This window comes from Haliotis rubra, unplaced genomic scaffold, assembly GCF_003918875.1.
Source record: "Haliotis rubra isolate DU_JTF1 unplaced genomic scaffold, ASM391887v1 Scf39, whole genome shotgun sequence".
NCBI lineage: Eukaryota > Metazoa > Mollusca > Gastropoda > Lepetellida > Haliotidae > Haliotis > Haliotis rubra.
In genome coordinates, this window is record NW_025767068.1 from 1,467,053 (window position 1) to 1,491,113 (window position 24,061).

Genomic DNA, 24,061 nt, shown 5'->3' on the forward strand with positions numbered 1-24,061 from the left:
TTGACTTAGACTGAAATTGGTGGTAGTGCTCTTTTCCGGAGCAGAACTCTAAAACCGTTCAATATTTCTTCACCAAACTTGGCACATACATGGATCTGGTGGTGTACTGGTGCCTTTTGGTAGTTTTGGAATTCTGAATTAAATATTTTTGGCGTTTCCATGGCAACAAGTTCGACTTTGACTGAAATTGGTGGTAGTGCTCTTTTCCGGAGCAGAACTCTAAAACCGTTCACTATTTCATCACCAAACTTGGCACATAGATAGATCTGGTGGTGTACTGGTGCCTTTTGGTAGTTTTGGAATTCTGAATAAAATATTTTTGGCGTTTCCATGGCAACAAGTTCGACTTTGACTGAAATTGGTAGTAGTGCTCTTTTCCGGAGCAGAACTCTAAAACCATTCACTATTTCTTCACCAAACTTGGCACATAGATAGATCTGGTGGTGTACTGGTACCTTTTAGGAGTTTTGGAATTCTGAATAAAATATTTTTGGCGTTTCCATGGCAACAAGTTTGACTTAGACTGAAATTGGTGATAGTGCTCCTTTCTGGAGCAGAACTTTCAAAACCTTTCAATACTCTCCTTCCACTTTTCTATATACGCACCTAAATATTTGACATAATCATAACTCGTAGACATAATCATGAAGAGTATGTTGCCATTGCGGGGATATTGATGACTTTGTCTTCTTGTTTAGTTGACATTTACGGTCATCAACCATTAGCATCTGCATGGCACATGTAAGACCTAAGACTTAATCCCTTCAAAAGCCGCCTGTCTTCCATTGTGATGTTTGTAGGATGCTGTTGGTAGCGGTGTTAAATCATACCTGGGCCTCCTTTCAAAAAGCACTAAGGTGATCGTAAGTCACAAAGGTAACCTTAGTGCAGTGTTAAAGAATGGGAGTTAAGGTTAACCTTAGTAAAGGTTGCTTTGTGAAAGGAGCCCCTGATCAATTGATGGTACTTCCTGAACAGTATATGTGAAATCTTCTACGTTTCATCAACCCGTGAAGGTCCTGGGTTAGAATTGGTCTTCAGTAACCCATGCTTGTCTCAACCTGTGAAGATCCGGGTTAGAATTGGTCTTCAGCAACCCATGCTTGTCTCAACCCGTGAAGGTCCGGATTAGAATTGGTCTTCAGTAACCCATGCTTGTCTCAACCCGTGAAGATCCGGGTTAGAATTGGTCTTCAGCAACCCATGCTTGTCTCAACCCGTGAAGATCGCGGGTTAGAATTGGTCTTCAGTAACCCATGCTTGTCGTAAGAGGCGACTGGTGGGTTTGAGTGGTCAGGCTCACTGACTTGGTTGACACATGTCCTCGTATCCGAATTGCGTGGAACGATGCTCATGATGTTGATCACTGGATTGTCTGGTCAAGACTTGTTATTTACAGACTGCCGTCATATAGCTGGAATATTGCTGAGTGCGACGTAAAACTAAGCTCACTGACTCACTTCAACTGAGGCATCATTATGGAATCCAAAATAGGTCGGTCAAGTACCCCAGCTTAATATTGCTGGGTTTTCTTCCAACATTTTATTGAAAAGAGTGCTTCTTAGTGTTATTTTGCAAATATCTGAAGGCAAACTTGCTTTTATGTTCCTTTCAAGATTAAATACCAGAATGCTATATTCATATGACGTGTAATTTTTCTTTTCCAAGGCTATTAACTACCTCAAACAGACAACAGAAGGGAAATACATTCGTTCTGTGATGAAACGGAAACTTTCAGACCAGACGGGCTACTATGCCGAGATGTTTGTGGAAGGGGAGTGTCTGAATGACAAGATGGTGGAGGAAGGCTATGCTAGCTTCAGGCTGGAGATGAAGCGTCGTGAGATGGACGGCAACACGAGAGGTGGGGGGGGCTTCGGAACACCGACAGAGAGGGATATTGGAGGGGGTTACTCTGTAAACGCAGACAAAGCCTCGGGTGACTTCACTCAGAGACAAGTGTTTGATGAGACAGGAAAAATTCAAGTTTCGTTGCCAAAGTAAGTAGTGAACATTGATTTGGTGTTAACACGCATATGTCTCTTATAGTTCAAAAACATATCAGTCAAGATCTTCCTCTTGATTATGTCCTGCTCACATAATTTGTGTTGTGATCATTCATGAAAAATATTGGACTAATCTTTAACAGCCTTGTCAGTTGCAAGAAATGATTCCTATTTCTCATTTACTTACTACTACTACTCATAATGATAATGTGTTTATGTATATACCGCCAAACTCCGCACTAGGTATGCTCATAGTGCTAACAATCAATACAACAGCACATTACCTCGGATAACCCAGGTTGCCTGATAGGCGCTAGAAGGTTATAGTCACATGACTATATCCCACCGGGTACCCATTTTCTGCTGTAACACTATGGATCTCAGTTTTTGTTTGTATTTCAGCAGTATGAATGTTTGCACATAAGATAATTATGAATGGATTTGACTGTGGACTGATGGAAAGTTCTGATACACATATCCTGCTTTATGTACAGCAGCGGCAGATCCACGCCGAACTCGGACACCAACCATGTCAACTCAGGTCAAGATCTACGCCCAGAACTGAATGCCAAGATTCAGGAGTTGCAAAAAGTCAAATATGAGAAAGAAAAGATCAATGGAGAGCTGGCTAATCTTCGCTCAAGAATGAAGGTGATGATAAACTCAACTAAGTTCCTGTCAGTTTGGGGGCGGTGGGGTAGCCTAGTGGTTAAAGCGTTGGATCGTCACGCCGAAGACCCGGGTTCGATTCCCCACATGGGCACAATGTGTTAAGCCCATTTCTGGTGTCCCCCGCCGTGATATTGCTGGAATATTGCTGAAAGCGGCGTAAAACTAAACTCAGTCAGTCAGTCCTGTCAGTTTGCGAGCATGGATCCCAGTTTGTCAGATGACTCGTTGATTTATACACAAAGGCTTTATTATCCCCCACAATGCATTTTGCAGGGGTATTATTTTGGACGCCGTCCGTCCATCTGTGCAAATTCGTCCATGCAGAAGTGAAAAATCATTAAATATTTATTGCGTTTCCATGGCAGCAAGTTTGACTTCGACTGAAATTGGTGGTAGTGCTCTTTTCCAGAGCGACCCGTGAAGGTCCAGGTTAGAATTGATCTTCAGTAACCCATGCTTGTCGTAAGAGGTGACTAACGGGATTGGGTGGTCAGGCTCGCTGACTGGGTTGACACATGTCATCTTATCCCAGTTGCGTAGATCGAGGTTCATGCTGTTGATACCTGGATTGAATGGTCCAGACTTGATTATTTACAGATTGCTGCCATATAGCTGGAATATTGCTGAATATGGCGTAAAACTAAGCTCGCTTACTCACTCACTTGTCCTGAGCAGAACTTTAAAACCATTAAATATTTCTTCACCAAACTTGGCACATAGATAGGTCTGGTGGTGGACTGGTGCCTTTTAGTAGTTCTGAATAAAATATTTGTTGCGTTTCCATGGCAATAAGTTTTACTTTGACTGAAGTTGGTGGTAGTGCTCCTTTTCAGAGCAGAACTCTAAAACAATACTCTCTTTCCACTTTGTGGGTATCGAGCAACCTAATGACATAAATCAACATTGCCACTCTATTTCCAGTATTAACATTACTGAGGCACATCAAACTGTACATTTGACATGGTCATAACCAGTTGACATATTCATGAAGAGTATTTTACAATTGCGGGGGATAGTAATGACTTTGTCTTCTTCTTGAATATCTTTTCAGCTCTATATCCAATGGTCTGTTAATCAATATTATGTTATATTTAATATGTATGTCTTGTATGAGTTGTGGTACATCTTCAGGTTCTTCAAAATGAGTTTGCATCAGTGTCGAACAAGATGATCGAGACGTCAGTCAACAATCAGTTCCGCACTGTGCTAGAGCTTGCTGGGAAGGTCAAGAAACTCAGGTCAGTTTTAGAGTATATGGGGGTGTTCACTGGGATCAGGTACATGGGGTTGTTCCAACATGGCCACCGTTCATGTTCCCTGGGATCAGGTACATGGGGTTGTTCCAACAAGGCCACCGTTCATGTTCACTGGGATCAGGTATGTGGGGTTGTTCCAACATGGCCGCCGTTCATGTTCACTGGGATCAGGTACGTGGGGTTGTTCCAACATGGCCGCCGTTCATGTTCACTGGGATCAGGTGGGGTTGTTCCAACATGGCCGCCGTTCATGTTCACTGGGATCAGGTACATGGGGTTGTTCCAACAAGGCCACCGTTCATGTTCACTGGTACATGGAGTTGTTCCAATATGGTCGCCTTTCATGTTCTCTGGGATCAGGTACATGGGGTTGTTCCAATGTGGCCACCGTTCATGTTCTCTGGGATCAGGTACATGGAGTTGTTCCAACATGGCCGCCGTTCATGTTCACTGGTACATGGAGTTGTTCCAATATGGTCGCCTTTCATGTTCTCTGGGATCAGGTACATGGGGTTGTTCCAATGTGGCCACTGTTCATGTTCTCTGGGATCAGGTACATGGCCGCTGTTCAACATGGCCGCTGTCCATGTTCTCTGGGATCAAGAACATCTGGTTGTTCCAACATGGCCACCATTCATGTTCACTGGGATCAGGAAAATGGGGTTGTTCAACATGGCCACCATTCATGTTCTCTGGGATCAGGAAAATGGGGTTGTTCCAACATGGCCACCATTCATGTTCACTGGGATCAGGTACATGGGGTTGTTCAACATGGCCACCGTTCATGTTCTCTGGGATCAGGTACATGGGGTTGTTCCAACATGGCCACCATTCATGTTCACTGGGATCAGGTACATGGGGTTGTTCCAACATGGCCACCGTTCATTTTCTCTGGGATCAGGTACATGGGGTTGTTCCAACAAGGCCACCGTTCATGTTCACTGGGATCAGGTACATGGGGTTGTTCCAACAAGGCCACCGTTCATTTTCTCTGGGATCAGGTACATGGGGTTGTTCCAACATGGCCACCGCTCATGTTCTCTTGGATCAGGTACATGGGGTTGTTCCAACATGGCCACCGCCATGTTCTCTTGGATCAGGTACTCCAACATGGCCACCGTTCATGTTCTCTGGGATCAGGTACATGGGGTTGTTCCAACATGGCCACCGTTCATTTTCTCTGGGATCAGGTACATGGGGTTGTTCCAACAAGGCCACCGTTCATTTTCTCTGGGATCAGGTACATGGGGTTGTTCCAACATGGCCACCGTTCATTTTCTCTGGGATCAGGTACATGGGGTTGTTCCAACAAGGCCACCGTTCATGTTCACTGGGATCAGGTACATGGGGTTGTTCAATCTTGCAGGTGTCAGTTTCCCGGGGTCCAGAAGACTCCAATCGATGATGGCATTGACCTTGTGAATAGCGAGGAGAGGATACAGAACACGTCTGTGAAGAGTCTGCCGGATGTGCTGTCTGCACTCTCAAAGTACAGAGGGGCACAGAAAGACATCTGCATGCTGAAAGATATGGTAGGTTATTCATTCTACATGTCTGTGTTTTGATAGCTTCATCAGCCAGTATCTGTTATGGGGCCTGTTGAATATGAAAGGCCAATGTATTGTTCCCGGTTGCAAGAACTCCTTCCACTTCCGAGTGGTGAAATATCTTCAGTTATTAAAAACATTCCCATTTCTGCAGCTCAGTGGCTAATAATTATCTGCTAAGTTATATTCCAGTATAACTTACAAGCAATGCCATGATGCCACTTGTTTGCAATGCTGAAGTTTCATACTTCATACTTGTCCCTCTTTCATTTGCACTCACAATTTCAAGGTGGAATGTAAAACATTTAGTTCAAGCTACAAAGGACATGCCAGAGCTTGAGTCTACCCTAGGTAGTCTGCAGCGTGTAAACATGGCAGTGTCATTGTTTGTTGCAGAGTACATTAGACAGTCTTGTTGAGGCAAGAAACTCGGCCAGGGAGGAGACTGTTGACATTCTGCGAGTGTGTGTAGAGGAGCTGGAGGCGCTTCCCCTGACTGACAGGGGCAAGGCTGTTCAGGTGAGATCTTCAATCTGGTCTACACTGACTCCTAGTCTCTGAAATGACATATTTTACAGAAAAAGCGGTTCTTACATTATCTTCATGAAACATGATGTAAAGGATCCCAGAGACTTTCCTGTTTTCAGTGACTAAACAAATGTGCAGAGCTGTAACACTGCTTGGAATTTCACCCCACAAGTAAAGATTCTTATCTCCCATCACTCGTTTGCCTTTGAAAATGTGTATGACAGGAATATAGATGGCCCCCCACTACCACTCCCAAAACATAGACCCTCCCACTGTTGGCTCAACAATGTTACTGTTATTTGCACCCGTAAACATAAATCTTTTTGAAATCTTTATCTTTGTTTACACGAGTATTAATGCAATGACTGGGCATCTATTTTGTTTGGGTGGGGGTAACAAAAACTCCTCTCTCTCTCTCTCTCTCCCTCTCTCTCTTTCTCTCTCTCTCTCACACACACACACACACACGTGTGTGCATAGAAAAAAGCCATCCAAGTAAAATGTTGATGTTTACCATTATTTATAGTATTATACTATTATCATTTTATCTTCTAGGAAACTTTAGCCAAGATACGAAAGTGCTACGACAGTTACTTCAAGTTTGTTGTCCACTCATGTCCCTCACTAGAAACATTCCTACCAACCTTTGTTGAGTGGAAGGTAAGAAAAGGCCATCTTCACACTTTACTATGCATTGCTTATCCAATTTGTTGTATCATTATTAGAGGTGTGACGATACAGAAATTTCGCGATACGATACATATCACGATATCTTGGAACGATAAGATTTGAATCAATGCATATCATGATATGCTATCTTTAGTTATTTTTTTTGAAAAAGTATAATTTTTCCTTATCCTGACTCATGCTTATTTGCTTTCTCATCCTCTCTTCCGAACGGTCAAGTGGAAACTTGAATCCTTTCAATTCCCTTGAAGCGAACGTACAATATCTCACCCTGAATTACCTCCCTTTTCCCACCAAAACTGGCACGTGACCTGCCATGGCTTGCTCCACACTCTCTCCTCTATCGCCCAAGCGGACGGTTGGGTGGTCACTTCAGGGTCCCTTCGCGGCTTATAACTTCAAATATTTTGGATATATAGCACAAATTCTGCCGTGATTGTGTTTCTCAATGTTGTTTATCATATTTATAACAAAATTTATACATTGTATGTCAAATTAATTCACAATTTCACATCACGTCTCAACGCTTTATTTACACCCTGGGTGTTCTTCTTGGCTGGTTTACGGTTTGAATATGTCTTGATGTTTGAATATTGTGTATAATCATGTGTATATATTGAATTTATGACTTCTGAGCAGCTGAGCGTGGACAACCTGCAGAAGATGATGACTTCGTCTTCACTGAGGCAGAGGTACTGTCATGGTGGCTGATGGTCTGCCGATATCGTCTCTATCCAGAGACTCCAATCCGGCAGAGATGTACTGCATGAAGGAAGATGACTTCGAGTCGATTACCATACCGCCAATGAAGCCCATGGCGCAGGTTGCAGACAACCTGAAAACAGCCTTTGAAAAGTCTTCAAAGACACAAGGGCAGCATACTCCGCAGTTCAGCACTAGATGGTTCCGGCATCATAACATGGACCGCTTCATTAGGCGCCTGACATAGATGAAGATTTCTACCTTGTATCAGACTCGAAGTCTCGCAGTTACAAGGTGGAAGACAAGAAGTTGGCACAGCTTGATACGACAACCCTTAGGGCTTTTTACGGGTTAGCAAGGTCCAGAGCCATCAACGAAGCGCTGATGTGTGCTTTCAAGCATCCTAAGACAGAAGACGAAAGAATGATGTCTACACTAGTGTTACAGCGCAAGGATCAGGAGTTTATCTCCGATCACTTGGCCTCTACGTCGGCGGGCATCACACTATTGCGTCGTCAGGGGCTGCTGAGTTCCTCTACATGGCCAGATGTCTACACCAAGCCTTTACTACGAAAACCTTGGGCAGCGCCTACACTGTTTGACGGCGGCATCCGGCAGTTGTCGCGTGAAGTAACACAAGACTCCAAGGACTTGACGTTGATCAAGTCGGTCCAGACGATGAACACCTTGGTGCGTCAATCTACTCAGCGCAGTCAACTACGATCCCGCTTCTCAGGTATGCAGAGGTCCAAAGAGAAGAAGTTTCCGTCTAAACGTGGTGACAACTCGGATCATTTCATCGACCAAGTAATGCCAGAAGATACTCTGGACGTGGGCGGTCCTCCGGCGGGAGCAGGAGGTCCCGTTGATGAAGATCAGGTTTGGAACGACGTTCCTGTACAACCGTCAACCGTGGGTGGACGGTTGGGTTTATACTGGGAAAATTGGAGAGTACTACAGGACGACTACATTATAGAAATATTACGAGAGGGCTACAGTATCCAGTTGCAATCGACGCCGCCGTTGACCAACAACCTGTTGGTCTTCAAGTATCCGTAGCTGCAGCGAGAGCTATCGAGATGTTATTGACGAAAGGTGCAGTAGAGGTTGTCGATCAACGCAGACTCACGCCCGGGTATTTCTCTCCAATTTTCCTAGTACCCAAAAAGAACTCCAAAGAGAAGTTTCGACTTATCTTCAACATGAAGAGCTTACCTGTTGAAACCAGAGAAGTTCAAGATGCTACATCTACCTCACCTGAGACATCTTATTCGACCCGACGACTTCATGGTCAGCATAGATCTGCAAGATGCCTAACTACATATCCCGATGCACTCAGAATCACGGAAGTACCTGCGATTCCTGTTCGAAGGGCGGCACTACCAGTGGAAGGTCCTGCCCTTTGGAATTTCGTCGGCCACGTGGTTATTTACGCGAATAACCAAACCGATTGTCGCTTATCTCCATCAGAAGGGGCTACGCAGTGCCTTCTACCTAGACAACGGCATCCAGGCACATCAAGATGCAGATCAACTCAGACTACAGCTGCAGTTTGCAATCAACCTGCTGACACAGTTGGGCTGGCTGGTGAATCATCAGAGGTCGGAGCTGGAGCCGACCCAAGATCCACAGTTCCTGGGCATCAGATTCCTGACGTTAGAGAACCGCATCCTGGTACAAGACGACCGATGGCAGAGCATCCAGTCGTGCATACCAGACACCCTCAACTCTCCACTAGACTTAAGAATGTGGCAGCGACTCTTGGGTCTACTGACGTTGGCGCAGGCTCTCACACGCAGAGGAAGATTTCAACTTCGACCACTACGGAGGTTCCTGATAGATCATCTAGACAATGTCCAGCAGTTCGCCATCCCGCAACATCTAAAGCAGTACCTGCTTTGGTGGACAGTAAGATCGAATGTTTGCGGCGGAACCTATTTGAGGGAGCCAGAGTACGATCTTCATCTCTACGTGGATGCGTCCCTCCAAGGCTGGGGGGCACATCTCAATGACAAGGTTGCAGCAGGGCAGTGGTCACAAACAGTGAAGAGTCTGCACATCAGCCAGCTAGAATTGAAAGCAGTAATAGAAGCAGTTCTATATTGGGCGGCGGCAGTTAGAAGATCAGGTCCTGATGATACACACGGACAACTCCACGGTGGCCTTTTACATAAATCTGCAAGGGACCACGAGATCAGCGCCGTTGCTTCAACTGAAGTTCCAGCTGTTCAACATTGCAGACGAAATCAACCTGAAGATGATCCCAGGGGCAAAGAACGTCCTAGCCGACGCCTACCCAGACCAGTACGGCCGTCTCCAACAGAGTGGAAGTTACATCCAGAAGTGTTCCAGTGGGTAACAACTCAACTAGGCCATCCCCTCATCAACCTGTTTGCAACCCGTTTCAACCAGCAGGTGACAACGTTCGTCTCGCCAGTGCCAGACCCGCTGGCATGGGCTGTCGACGCCTTAGCCATATCCTGGGAAGGAATGAAGGCCCACGCCTTCCCTCCACCGATCCTGGTACCTCAAGTATTACGCAAGATCAACCAGACGAGTATGCTACAACTGATTTGGGAAGCGCCTTATTGGCCAGCGAGACTATGGTTCCCAGACCTCATAGATCTTCACGGCGAACCAGTTCTACGATTACCAGATTGGCCGAACCTACTCGTCCATCCTCACACCAAGCAGTGTCATGGCAACCCAGAAGGGTTCCAGTTACACGTACGGAGAATATTATGTAGTGCTTGAAGAATCGAGGTTACTCCACTAGAGCAGCCAAGGCTGTGACCGTTGCCCTACGAAGATCTACACGTAACCTGTATGATGACAAGTGGAGAAGTTTTGACCAGTATGCTGTTCAACAGGGGTTCACGGCCAGAAAAGCGACACATCCACAAGTAGCAGATTACTTGTGTCATCTGAGGTCCACTAGACATCTGAAGGGCTCTAACGCTGTCTACATACCTTGCGGCAATCAGCTCGGTCATCACCATGAAGACAGGGGTGAAGCTGACCAAGGTGCCTGAACTAGTGGCCCTGGTGAGATCTTTCAAGTTGGAAGATCAACAACAGAAGTTCAGAGCACCAGCATGGAACCGCAGACAACATTTGAGTTATTAACTCAAAAGATGATATTCCTCCTCGCCTTGGCTACTGCTGCTCGGATGTCAGAAATACACGCCCTTGACTTCAACCGTACGAGATTCGACACGGGAAGAAGGGAAGCAGTCCATCTAGGCCTTAGATGGCACTTTATAGCCAAGAACCAGCTACCAGGCCAACCGGATCGTCAGTTCTACGTTCCGGCATTATCAACAATCCTGGGTCCAGAAGACACTCAAGATTTATCTTTATACCCGTCAGAGCTGAGAATCTATTTGCAGAAATCTGCTATGAGAAGAAGGAAGTTCAAGCGTCTATTCATCCCGCTATTCACCGCTACGACTGTAGAAGTATCACGTACAACGATCTCCTTCTGGATCAGAGCAGTGCTCTAAGAGCCTACAAAACAGTAGGGTTAGAGCCTCCAGGAGAATCAAACCCACATGAAGTTAATGGAAACTGCTCTATATCATCTATAATGGAAGGCTGCTTTTGGAAGTCAGACACTGTCTTCGCTAATCACTACCTGAGAGACATCTCCACAGAAGACTTATCAGGGATACACCAGTTCGGCCCTCTAGTCGTAGCGCAACAACTCACTGTACCGGCCAGACGTTGAAGAAACTCACCCTTGTCACGCAGATTTGTTGACGCCAGGCAACTGTCCATTGCCACCGGCTGAGAGTCTGTGTTCCCCTGACTTACGAGATAAGTCAGCGCATGAGTGATACATTGACTCAGTTATGGTAATGTTCTTGCCTTAACAGATGGGTCGCAATTCCAGTTTCGGTAAAGTTCTTACCGTACCATATTGGGTCGTTGCAGATATCTAGACAACCAGGCGTCTAGTATACTAAATCCACAAAACTTAAGAAGTTTACTTCTAATACAAATGTATAAGAAGGTGAAGTTAGCCGCAGAAGAAGAAAATTCCCAGGGGGTATATATATCAAGCGAACGCTGACGTGAATACAATCATACAGGGAATCCAGTTAGGTGGTTGACCCACCACCGATTCCGTCGGATTCAGTAAGCAAATAAGCATGAGTCAGGATAAGGAAAAATATGTAATTTTTATGATAAAATTAATATTTTATACTTATCCTGAGATGAAGCCCTCTCAACCGTCCCCTGTCACCACACGTGTTTCCCTGTAAACCTGCGTGGGGCTTATATCGGAGAGAGTGAGGAGCAAGGCATGGCAGGTCACGTGCCAGTTTTGGCGGGAAAAGGGATGTAATTCAGGGTGAGTGATTGTACATTCTCTTCAAGGGAATTGAAGGGATTCAAGTTTCCACTTGACCGTTCGGAAGAGAGGATGAGAAAGCAAATAAGCATGAGTCAGGATAAGTATAAAATGTTAATTGTATCATAAGATTTACATTTTTGATAGCAAGCAACAGTCTGAGTTTTGACATAACTGTTGATTTCTAGTGAAAATTAACAGTTTTAGGTCAATGATACATATCACGATTATAAGAAAAAAAGGTATCGATATAATTATACCCTGATATATCATCACAGCTCTAATCATTATGTATCAAAATGCTTCGCAACAATTTTATTGAAGTCAGAACTTCCAGTTAAATACCTGAGGATTATAACTTTTGTTCAGGGTCGGTTATGACTGTATTGTTCAAGTGTGGATTGTAACTGTATTTTTCAGATGTAGGTTGTAACTGTATTGTTCTGGGGCAGATTGTAACCTCCTTTCAAAGACAGCTCGAAGCAACCTTTACTCCCATTCTTTAACATTGCACTAAGGTTACCTTAGTGACTTACAATCACCTTAGTGCTTTGTGAAAGGAGGCCCAGGTGTGGGTTGTAACATTGTATTATTCAGGTGTAGGTTGTAACTGTATGGTTCAGGTGTGGGTTGTAACATTGTATTATTCAGGTGTAGGTTGTAACTATTGTTCAGGGTGGGTTATAACTGTATTGTTCAGGTGTGGATTGTAACTATTGTTCAGATGTAGGTTGTAACTGTATTGTTCAGGTGCAGATTGTAACTGTATTGTTCAGGTGTGGGTTGTAACATTGTATTATTCAGGTGTAGGTTGTAACTTTTGTTCAGGGTGGGTTGTAACTGTATTGTTCAGGTGTGGGTTGTAACTGTATTGTTCAGGTGTGGGTTTTATCTGTATTCAGGTGTGGCTTGTAACTGTATTGTTCAGGTGTGGATTGTAACTGCATTGTTCAGATGTAGGTTGTTACTATTATTCAAGTGTAGGTTGTAACTATTATTCAGGTGTAGATTGTAACTGTGTTGTTCAGGTGTGGATTGTAACTGTATTATTCAGGTGTAGGTTGTAACTGTATTGTTCAGGTGTAGGTTGTAACTGTATTGTTCAGGTGTGGGTTGTAACTGTATTGTTCAGGGTGGGTTTTAACTGTATTCAGGTGTGGGTTGTAACTATTGTTCAGGTGTGGGTTGTAACTGTATTGTTCAGGTGTGGGTTGTAACTGTATTGTTCAGATGTGGGTTGTAACTGTATTGTTCAGGTGTGGGTTGTAACTGTATTGTTCAGGGTGGGTTTTAACTGTATTCAGGTGTGGGTTATAACTGTATTGTTCAGGTGTGGGTTGTAACTGTATTGTTCAGGTGTGGGTTGTAACTGTATTGTTCAGGTGTGGTTTGTAACTGTATTGTTCAGGTGTGGTTTGTAACTGTATTGTTCAGGTGTGGGTTGTAACTGTATTGTTCAGGTGTGGCTTATAACTGTATTGTTCAGGTGTGGGTTGTAACTGTATTGTTCAGGTGTGGGTTGTAACTATTGTTCAGGTGCAGATTGTAACTGTATTGTTCAGGGTGGGTTATAACTATTGTTCAGGTGCAGATTGTAAGTGTATTGTTCAGGGTGGGTTATAACTGTATTGTTCAGATGTAGGTTGTAACTATTGTTCAGAGTGGGTTGTAACTGTATTGTTCAGGTGTAGGTTGTAGCTATCGTTCAGATGTAGGTTGTAGCTATTGTTCAGGGATGGTTGTAACTGTATTGTTCAGGTGTAGGTTGTAACTATTGTTCAGGGTGGGTTGTAACTATTGTTCAGGTGTAGGTTGTAACTGTATTGTTCAGGTGTGGATTGTAACTGTATTGTTCAGTGTGGGTTTTAACATTGTATTGTTCAGGTGTAGGTTGTAACTATTGTTCAGGTGTAGGTTGTAACTGTATTGTTCAGGGTGGGTTGTAACTGTATTGTTCAGGTGTGCGATATATCTGTATTGTTCAGCCTTAACATAAGAGTGATGCTGTACAAATACAGTGTAATACCATATTTGTGACACATTATCTATTTTCACATGTCATTTTCCCTGGCATCTGATGGACAATTTGTTCTTCACAGCAAAAGAGAATGACTGAGTTCTCCGAGGCACGACAGATGACTGACTCGTACAAGGATGCCGCCATGACAGCACTCACCAGCATTCAGTCTGTAAGTACAGTTGACACAGAGGCCTGCAAGTTGCATAGTTTCTGTATGGTAATGTTTTTAGCACTACATTATAGTTGTATGATCTAGCAATATTACCATCGGAAATCTCTTTAAGACAGATGTCTCATGTTTTGGCTGATATGGACTGATTAACAACTTGAGTACATCATTGGTGTTAGTGTGTCATGGGTGTTCTAGTGGTTGCTGTGTTACACTGAAGGCTGCATCCCCCTACCTTCTCCTATATTCCCTTTGTATTTTTCTAGCAACTTTCGTTCGACAACCTGGAGAGTTCAGAGCAACCTGATTATGACCTGGAAGCCCTTCTTCGCCAATACATTCAGGGCCTGCAGCATGAGATCACCGTCACTGATGCTGTAAGTCAACAGATGGTCACTGCGTCTCGGTTATCATGTGTACAGCACAGTACTATACTTACAGATATTTTCTTATCCTGACTCATTATCTTTTGCTTATCTCCCTTTTCCTTGTGATTAGTAGTGGAACACTTGAATCCCTTGAAGTTCCCGAAGCGGACGTAAAAATACACTCAACCACAAGTTACCTCCCTTTTCCCATGTAAACAGTCATGTGACCAGCCTTACTTGTCACTCTCTCCCTTTTTTGCCCAAGTGGATGGTTGGGCGAGCACTGGAGTCCTGTATACGGCATTATATCCTTTTTATTTAGGTCCTATTCTTCAAACTTAAGCTGTGTATGGATTTGGCAATAACTACTATGTATTATATTTAAATTTTTTGTAAAAGGTATTTGTATTTGTGTCATAATTTCATCGTTATGTAATTTTGTGTACATTTCATGAAATCTTGCAGTGTTTGCAGGTACAGGTTATCCGTGGCTGATCCTCACCCCAATGCATTTCGTGCATCAAACCATGTTCTTCCAGCTTGCGCTGTACTTATTGTGTTGATTTATCAAATCTACAATTTTATCAATATTTGTCTTATATCTATAGACGTGCCATGGATCAGGTGAGGAAGTCATCTCAAGTTACCTCCGCATGAAGTACACGTTTTTTGATGATCCCCCGTTACTTCTAGCCGAGTACCTACGAGATCGGCGACTCAATGGACTTCCACGACTACTAGATGGTCTTCTGCAACGGTCACAGCAGTCCAGCTGTTTGACGAATTACCACCAACTTCTCAACGGAGTGAAGTTGAGGTACACAATTCATCAGCGTTCGCGAACTCTTCCTCTACACCGCAGCAGCTTCAATCAACGCAGAACTTGATCCGGGTGAAATTATGAGACAATTCACCAACCAGATGATGGCTATGATGGAACGGAGGTTCGAGGAGGAAGCGAAGGCTTGGCGAAGCTGCTCATCTACTGACACCGTGAACAAACCTACAGACCTGTGCGAACCTACTCCGGATAGAACTACGTTGCGAAGGTTTCCACAGTCTGACGACTTTCTCATTTTGGAGGAGGACAGAAGACATGAGATGCCTACTCACCGTTCTACATCTGCGAACCCTCAACGTTCGAGAACTTTAAAGAATTCATCTCCTACACATAGCCGTTCTAGATCAAGATCTCATATGTCTCAGACGTTCGCGAAGTCACTCATCACGAGACAGAGGTTCGCGAAGAGAAGGCTCACATCACAGAGGTTCGCGAAAGGATACATCTAGTGACAGAGATTCGCGAAGAGTAGGCTCACGTCACAGAGGTTCGCGAAGAGATGAATCCACAGATAGAGGTTCGCGAAGAGAGGACTCTCAAGACAGATGTTCGCGAAGGGAGGAATCTTCAGTTTCGCGAAAGGATGAGGGAGGTTCAAGAAGGGATACAGGTTCGCAGAAGGATGATTCGCGGAGGCATAGCTCTACCGATCAGGAGATAACTGATGTATAACCAGAGCCAGCCTTCGACACACATCTCTACGTAGACGCATCGATACAAGGTTGGGGTGCACATCTCAACAATCAAGTTGCATCAAGGAAGTGGTCCAAAACAGAGCAGCATCTTCACATCAATCTGCTGGAGATGAAAGCTGTGATCAACGCCTTACAACTATGGTCGAGCTAGCTGATCAACAGAATGCTAATGGTCCACACGGACAACTCTAAGTGGCATTCTCCATAAATTGGCACGGATCTACAAGATCACCAAGCCTACTACAGCTCACATTCCAGTTGTCTGACATAATGAAGGAGGCAAACATCTGGATAAAGGCGTGTCTCATACCCAAAGCCAAGAACGTGCTTGCAGACGCTCTCTCCCGACCACTGCACCCGTCACCTTCAGAATGAATGCTCCATCAAGAAGCATTTCGGCTCATCATAAGGGAAATAGGATCCCCTTGCATAAACCTGTTTGCCACGATGTTCAACATACAACTACAGACGTTTGTCTCACCAGTTCCAGATCCTCAGGCCTGGGCAACAGATGCACTGAGCATATCCTGGGAAGGACTAAACGCTTACGCGTTTCCACCCCCGATATTACTACCGAAAGTACTGTTGAAAATCAAACAGACACAGGCGCTACAACTGACTTTGGCCACGCCATACTTGCCAGCGAGAGTATGGTTCCTAGACCTAATAGAAGATCTCGGAAGTCCAATAATCAAGTTACCAGATTGGCCGAACCTATTCATATATCCGCACACCAAGCAAGTCCACAGGAACCAAACACTGTTCCAGCTACACGTGTGGACCGTATCAAAACATATTTGAAGAAAAGAGGATACTCCACCAGGGCAGCCAAAGCAGTAACGCTAGCGTTACGCAGATCTACTCGTAACCTATATGATGACAAGTGGCTGAAGTTTGAGACTTATGCAAGGCGGAAAGGCTTTATTGCTATGAAAGTTACTCATCCTCAAGTGGCGGAATACCTGTGTCATCTTAGACAGACTAGACATCTGAAAGGTTCGACATTATCTACATACCTCGCTGCCATCAGTACAGTGATTACCATGAAAACAGGCATCAAGTTGACGAAACTTCCAGAATTATTTGCTCTGCTGAGATCTTTTAATCTGGAGGACCAGCAAAAGAAGTTCAGAGCTCCGGCCTGGGATCTGAATGTAATTCTATGTCATCTTACAATTGATGTCTACGAACCTCTAGACCATACTACCTTCGAGCTGCTGACACAGAAGACTCTGTTCCTGCTTGCGCTATCCACGGCAGCTCGAATATCAGAGATACATGTGCTGGACTTTGGTCGAACCAGATTCGACACGGGGCAACATGCTGCAGTTCATCTAGGACTTAGATGGGACTTCATTGCCAAGAACCAACTACCTGGTCAGCCAGATAGACAGTTCCACGTACCAGCGTTATCTACAATCCTCGGACCAGAGGATATAGAGGACCTATCCTTGTGTCCAGGCAGAGTCTTGAAGAGATATCTTCAAAAGACTAAGACAAGGAGACAAAAATTCAAGCACCTGTTCATCCCATTATCCATATAGACATCAGCAGAAGTCTCAAGAACGACGATATCGTTCTGGATGAGAGCCGTCATATTGAGAGCCTATAAAGCAGCAAAACTAGAACCTCCTAGAGCTTCCAACCCACACGAAGTCAGAGCACTGTGGGGTAGCCTAATGGTTAAAGCGCGCCAACATTGGCTCTGCTCTATATCAGCAATTATGGACGGCTACTTTTGGAAGTTGGATCAGTCAGTGTTTGCCAACCACTACCTCCTGCATTATGGAGCTGCTTTTGGAAGTTGAAGGTGTTTGCCAACCACTCACTAACTTGGGTCTGTCGTTGCAGCACAGCTACTAACGGTTCCTCAAAGGCGCTGAGTTGGAAAATCTCACCCTTTATCACGTTGACTTGTTGATAATTTTTATTGAGGAAAAGTATTAGTTTGAAAGTCCATGCGCACAGTCTAGGACAGACTACCATGAGTTATTGAAGATCCTTTACGGATCGTTAAGGGGTCGCAACTCATTTATGATAAAGATCTTATTATAATCTATGGGTTGATATAGATATCTAGTAAAAAGAAGATACTAGTATATCTTAAGCCACATGAATCAAGATGATTAAACTTGTCTGAGATGGAAGTAAGACAAGAAAGTGGTCCCCCCAAGTTATAACGGAAGTTGGAAGAATAGGATCACGGAAATGTCGTTTCGCAGTTCGGGGTGGGTGTGTTCGGATTTGGGTGTTTGTGAGGATACAGGACGTATCTAAGGACTGCTGATGAATCCACAAATGACTTGACCCACCACCAATCCATCAGATTCTATAAGCAAAAGATCATGAGTCAGGATAAGACAAAATATGTAATTTTTCAAGTAAAATTGATATTTTTATACTTATCCTGACTCATGACAAGAAGCCCTCCCAACCTCACCGCTGGAAACACTTTGGATTTCACAGCAGATCCAAGTGCTTGGGCAGAAAAATTAGGAGAGAGTGACAAGTAAGGCTGGTCACATGACTGTTTACGCGGTAAAAGGGAGGTAACCCGTGGGTGAGTGTATTTTTACATCCGCTATGGTAACTTCAAGGGATTCAAGTGTTCCACTACCATTCGCAAGGAAAAGGGAGATAAAAATATCAAAGATCATGAGTCAGCCTAGATGAAGTATAAAAACATCAATTTTACTTGAAAAACATTCTTCACAAACATTCAAGTGCTGTTGCCACACTTTGTTTGAAACCATGCCAAACTTAACATCTCATGCATGCATTATGAAAAACAAAAATCATGTGATTAGCTGAATTTTATCTAAAATTTGTTTACAATGAGAGAACAGTAATGTTAAGGTTGCTGGATGATTATGAACTGATTAGATGTGTTGTTGTCAGGAGCGGACTTCAGAGGGTGCCTTCCTGGCGGCACTGGTCCAATCTTTGTACACTGAGCTGCAGTCTGAGATGACCAACATCGACAACTACCAACACCTCCTGGCCGAGTTCCGCACGATGAAGACAGAATGTGAACCGTGGCTTCATGATAAACCCTGTACAGAGGAACTGCTTGGAATTCGCAAAACACTTCGAGGTTTGCGATCAAAACTCCGACACAGGGTTGCTGACAGACAGGATTTAGAGGAGGCATGTTTTCTCATTGATATTACATTCATTGTCTTGTGTATATTAGAAGATAAAGGAGTAATGTGACTGATCAGGGAAGGTATAGGGCTGAAATGGTAGACCACTGTGTATGCATACTGCGGTATTTTGTTTTCGGTTCGGTACACCGAAATTCACTTTGAAAATACAGTATGTTCTTACTCACCTTATGCACATTACTTTAATTTAATTCTATATGACATCTCCATGTAGCTACCGTTTCTGGCATTTCTGTTCCAAATGCTATTGTCAACAACTCATGCTAATTCGATTGGACGAAGTTTGTGTAAAGGCACTTTCTTTTGGGTCCCAATTCCAAGAAGATTTCTTCTCGGAACTTAAATGTTAATGAACCGAACTGAAATGTACCAAACCGAGAGCTGTGTACAGCAATACGTACTGAACCGTGGCATGGACGTACCGTTGCACCCCTAGCAAGGCACTGCTACAGACTGAGGAATTCTTGTTCTTCCTGTGAGACTCAGCAATTGACCCTATTTTTGGTGTTATTGTAATTATATAATTTGTTTTAACTACTTGTTGATGTTATGTCTATGGACATGAAATCTTACAAGGGTTCAAGATGACATATGTTACATTTAAAAATAGTGTGCAGAATGTTGTATACCAAGAGTTCTTGTAAAGTATTATGCCTAAGTTAGCAAATTATTAAACACACATCTTCAGAATCCATGTTTTTGCCAGCAGAATGAGGGTGGTTCAAGTGAGTTGGATGAGATCAAGAAGGACATCAGTGCCATCAGGACAGAGATACACCAGGCACTCAGCATCGAGGATGGTCTGGTGGTGAGTGGGGCACAGGAGGGATGGGGGATGGTCTGGTGGTGAGGGGGGCACAGGAGGGATGGGGGACCGGTCTGGTGGTGAGTGGGGCACAGGAGGGATGGGGGATGGTCTGGTGGTGAGTGGGGCACAGGAGGGATGGGGATGGTCTGGTGTGAGGGGGGCACAGGAGGGATGGGGGATGGTCTGGTGGTGAGTGGGGCACAGGAGGGATGGGGGATGGTCTGGTGGTGAGGGGGGGCACAGGAGGGATGGGGGATGGTCTGGTGGTGAGTGGGGCACAGGAGGGATGGTCTGGTGGTGAGGGGGGGCACAGGAGGGATGGGGGACGGTCTGGTGGTGAGTGGGGCACAGGAGGGATGGTCTGGTGGTGAGGGGGCTTAGGAGGGATGGGGACGGTCTGGTAGTGAGGAGGGGAAAGAGACAGTCGTGGGGGGAGAGGGGACGGTCTGGTGGTGAGTGGGGCACAGGAGGGAGAGGGGAATGGGAGGGAGAGGGGCACCTGCAAGAATAACATTTCACATTGTGTCCCCTTGTGGTTTTTCAGAGGTTTACGGCATACTTATCTCATATGGCCTTCATGTCAGTAACTTAATTCAGGATTCACTGGTCGATGTAAACATGTCATTGCACACTTGTTTCATTTCCAGACTGACTTGGCCAAGATAGCTGATGCTCACTTCCCAGAACTTATGAAGATGCATCCTGAACTGGGTATTGACATACACCTGGTGAGTGGAATGTTTCCACCCTGACTTGTGTACACCTCTGTTGTGTAAATGAAGATATGTCTCTGAGAAATGTTTCCAAGTGGTGTTATTATTACCATCTAAAACCAGTGTTTAAGACATTATGAACTGTGTTTGCAGGAGTTCAATGGTCTAGTTAAACCCAGCCAGGAGATTGAACATTATGACCTGACACAAGAAGAGGGGGGAGCCCAGGGGCTGTATGTGTCAACCTTCTTGGGGAAGCCTATATTCATCCGGGTGAGCAGAAATCTTGTCTATGTCTATGTTTGTAGTGTTTCTGTTTTCAATAATTGTATTTCCTTGGTCATGTCTTACCTTGCTGCGTACCATGTGGTGTGTGTGTTTGCTCTATACAATATGTGATTTCTTGCTCTGTATCTTGTCTTACCTTCCTGTGCAATGAAAGCTCTGTCTTTGGGTACTGTACCATATTGTAGTTTTCTTCTGTTCTCCACATGTTTTTTTTTCTTCCTGTGCATCGTGTTTTGACTTAGATTAAGTGAGTGAGTTTAGTTTTATGCCGCACTCAGCATTATTCCAGCTATATGGCGGCGGTCTCTAAATAATCGAGTCTGGACCAGACAATCCAGTGATCAACAGCATGAGCATCAATCTGCGCAATTGGGAGCCAATGACATGTCAACCAAGTCAGTGAGCCTGACCACCTTATCCCGTTAGTCGCTTCTTGCGACAAGCATGGGTTACTGAAGATCAATATTCTAACCCGTACCTTCACGGGTACTTAGATTCAGATGTTAAGATTTTGGTTAGAATTGGTCTTCAGCAACACGTCACTATGATGTACCCATTATTTTCATGCATTTACTTCTATTACCCAAAAGTTATCTCCATGTATTCACTTAACTGTTTCAGGAGCACTTGTTGTCTGACGGTGATCGTCTAGACAAGGACGAATGTGTCCGGCATGCCATATCATATTCTGCAGCAAAGCAGGAGAATTTACAATCCGTCATGTCCATCTTCTTTGATAAGGTAAGGGTGAAACTGAATCTGTATGTAAGGCTTCAGTGGGCAACTGTTGCCACTAGTCTGAAGCATCGTCCGTTCCATAGCTCACAATAGCTTCTACCTGAAATCATTAGAGCTGCATCGATTCGGTTTGATTCATCGAAAATCAAATCTGAAACCTATGTTTCGATTTTCGAAAACCATTTTCACTATTTCGATTCAATATTTGAATACCAATTTTAGTTAATTATGTCGTAAACGTTTCGGCTGGATTATGGTTGCCAGTTTCCTGTGGGATACAGGTACATACAGAATGAACGAGATTAAAATATTTCTCTAAGTCATAGCTATCCCTAGTGGTATGCCTAAATATCTACATGGTTATCTCCCTTAGCTGTGATGTCACAGCATTGTTCTTTGAACACCTTCATAATATTTTCTGTATGGTCACACACAGACGGTCAGAGTGGAAGAGGTTTATTGTCAAGTTTAATCTTACAGAGTTATTCATGTACGGTCAGTAGAGATCACATTTGGTCACCAGACAATCGCATTGTGACTTTATTATTGCTTATTGTAAAAACTTTTTGACTTTGTGTAATTTAGGAATTTTCCCGCCCTTTTTGAACTTTCCCGCCATGTCGCAAAATAAGTGCGTTCATTGTCAAAACTTTATGGCACTTTATGTGCATCATGTTTTGTTGGAGCTCCTTGCACAGTTGAAGGTCGCTGTTTGTTATGTTCTGCCTTATCTACGGAGAAATGGATTAGTGTTGATAAAGCACGTAATAAGGCGAGGAAGAGAAAATTGTCAGAGATCTCAGATTCCTCTAGAAGTAAAATACCTGCCTCTCAGCCTTCTAGTTCAGCAGTTAAATCGGACTCAAAGTCAAAATCTAAATCTAGATCAAGTTCATCATCTAGCCAGGTTGATATGTCAGCTATTACGGAGCTTTTGTCTTCTTTCAAGTCGGAAATTCAATCATACATGCGGCAGTCCTTCCATGACTTTGTGTTATGTAACGAAGGGAAAATCTCAGATCCCTATCTATATGACTCATACGATGAAGGGCATGCTAGGTCCCAAGGTCAAGGGTCATTCCCCGTAGGGCGGGACGGTGCTCTGCTCGGTTCGGTCCAGCATTACCCACGTCCTGAAACCGGGTCGCCGATCCCCACGGTGGGAGACGCTAAGGCTTCGAGCGGGAGGGACACGGTCCCTGGCTGTCACCCCTTAGGGGTCAGCACCCAAGCTAGCTTGCCTGCCGAGCCGGCTATCGTGTCACGCTCGGGTGATTCGGCGTCCCTGGCACGGCTTGGTCAGGATCCCGTTAGCCGAGTTAAGGTGGTCGGCATGGGTCCTAATCAGCCGTTATATAACCCAAATTCCATGGCTCACGCACAGCATGGAGTAGCTTGCTCTACGGGGAGTGTAATGGATGTAAGTGGATCAATTTCACGTCAAATGACCTTGATCAACAAGACTTCAGGACTTATGGATATTGGGTACTTGTTCAGGAAGATTTTCATGAACATCTACAAGATTATCGGATGAGAAATTAAATTAGTGATGTGAATTAACAGTGAATGGTGATGGTTTCACAGATCACGTGATTTGGAGAGAACTGTTACATGTTGGGAAGCTGTTCTAGAGGATTAGTTTAGGAAGAGTAGTATATATATCTGAGGATTCATACATGAACCGGAAGTGACGTCATAACCGGGAGTGACATCATAACCGGGAGTGACACCATAGGTAACGTCATAAAGCCAAAGGTGACGTCATAAACCGGAAGGTGATGATAACATACCAGAAGTGACGTCATAGTAACGTAGGGTGACGTCATAAATTCGAAGAAGGTATAGTCAGTAGAACGAAAAGTGACGTCATGTCTGAAAACGAGGTTTCAGGATTGGAATAGGTTCTCGGAATTGGTGAGAACATTATCATCAATTAGGAATTAATTCCGTTAATGGTCTAATTTCTCTCCAAATATTTCAGAATCTTCCTTCACGTTAACTTCCTGTTCTAGTAATGTATTAACAAGATAATATGGTGGCGGGAATATTAAACAGGAAGTTATCTAAGTCATAGTTATCCCAAGAAGGGAATTCGGGATTCCAGAAGTATAGTGGTATTCCTATGTGGGATTCTGGCAACCATAATCCAGAGGGAACGTTTACATAATCAGGAACAATTACGGATATTGTTAGTAATTATTAGTAAACTAACCTCTGGATTATGGGATCTAGGACCCTCCCTTACCTCCCCGCGATGTGTATGAGGAAAAATAAATTTTAAAAAATGAAAAAAATTATGAAGGTGTTCAAAGAACAATGATGTGGTGTCACAGCTAAGGGAGATAACCATGTAGATATTTAGGTATGCCACTAGGGATAGCAATGACTTCGAAAAATTTTAATCTCTTTCATTCTGTATGTATCTGTGTCATCCACAGGAAACTGGCAACCATTATCCAGAGGTAAGTTTACTAATAATTACTAACAATATCCGTAATTGTTCCT

At 44.0% G+C, this 24,061-nt stretch overlaps 1 protein-coding gene across 4 annotated transcripts in view; it reads left to right on the forward strand.

The window, feature by feature from the left end:
- The window catches only part of LOC124286701 (serine/threonine-protein kinase 31-like), a 48,677-nt gene that overhangs the window by 13,719 nt on the left and 10,897 nt on the right, over positions 1-24,061 (forward strand). For 3 of the 4 annotated variants that reach the window (XM_046723118.1, XM_046723120.1, XM_046723121.1), the window contains exons 9-21: positions 1,669-2,000; positions 2,501-2,657; positions 3,810-3,916; positions 5,301-5,466; positions 5,878-6,000; positions 6,565-6,669; positions 13,852-13,941; positions 14,208-14,318; positions 18,744-18,992; positions 19,719-19,817; positions 20,465-20,545; positions 20,684-20,803; positions 21,440-21,559. In XM_046723118.1, the coding sequence (XP_046579074.1) occupies positions 1,669-2,000; positions 2,501-2,657; positions 3,810-3,916; positions 5,301-5,466; positions 5,878-6,000; positions 6,565-6,669; positions 13,852-13,941; positions 14,208-14,318; positions 18,744-18,992; positions 19,719-19,817; positions 20,465-20,545; positions 20,684-20,803; positions 21,440-21,559 (1,860 nt within the window). The remainder of the gene's footprint in view (positions 1-1,668; positions 2,001-2,500; positions 2,658-3,809; positions 3,917-5,300; positions 5,467-5,877; positions 6,001-6,564; positions 6,670-13,851; positions 13,942-14,207; positions 14,319-18,743; positions 18,993-19,718; positions 19,818-20,464; positions 20,546-20,683; positions 20,804-21,439; positions 21,560-24,061) is intronic. The other variant, XM_046723119.1, reaches the window with a different exon arrangement.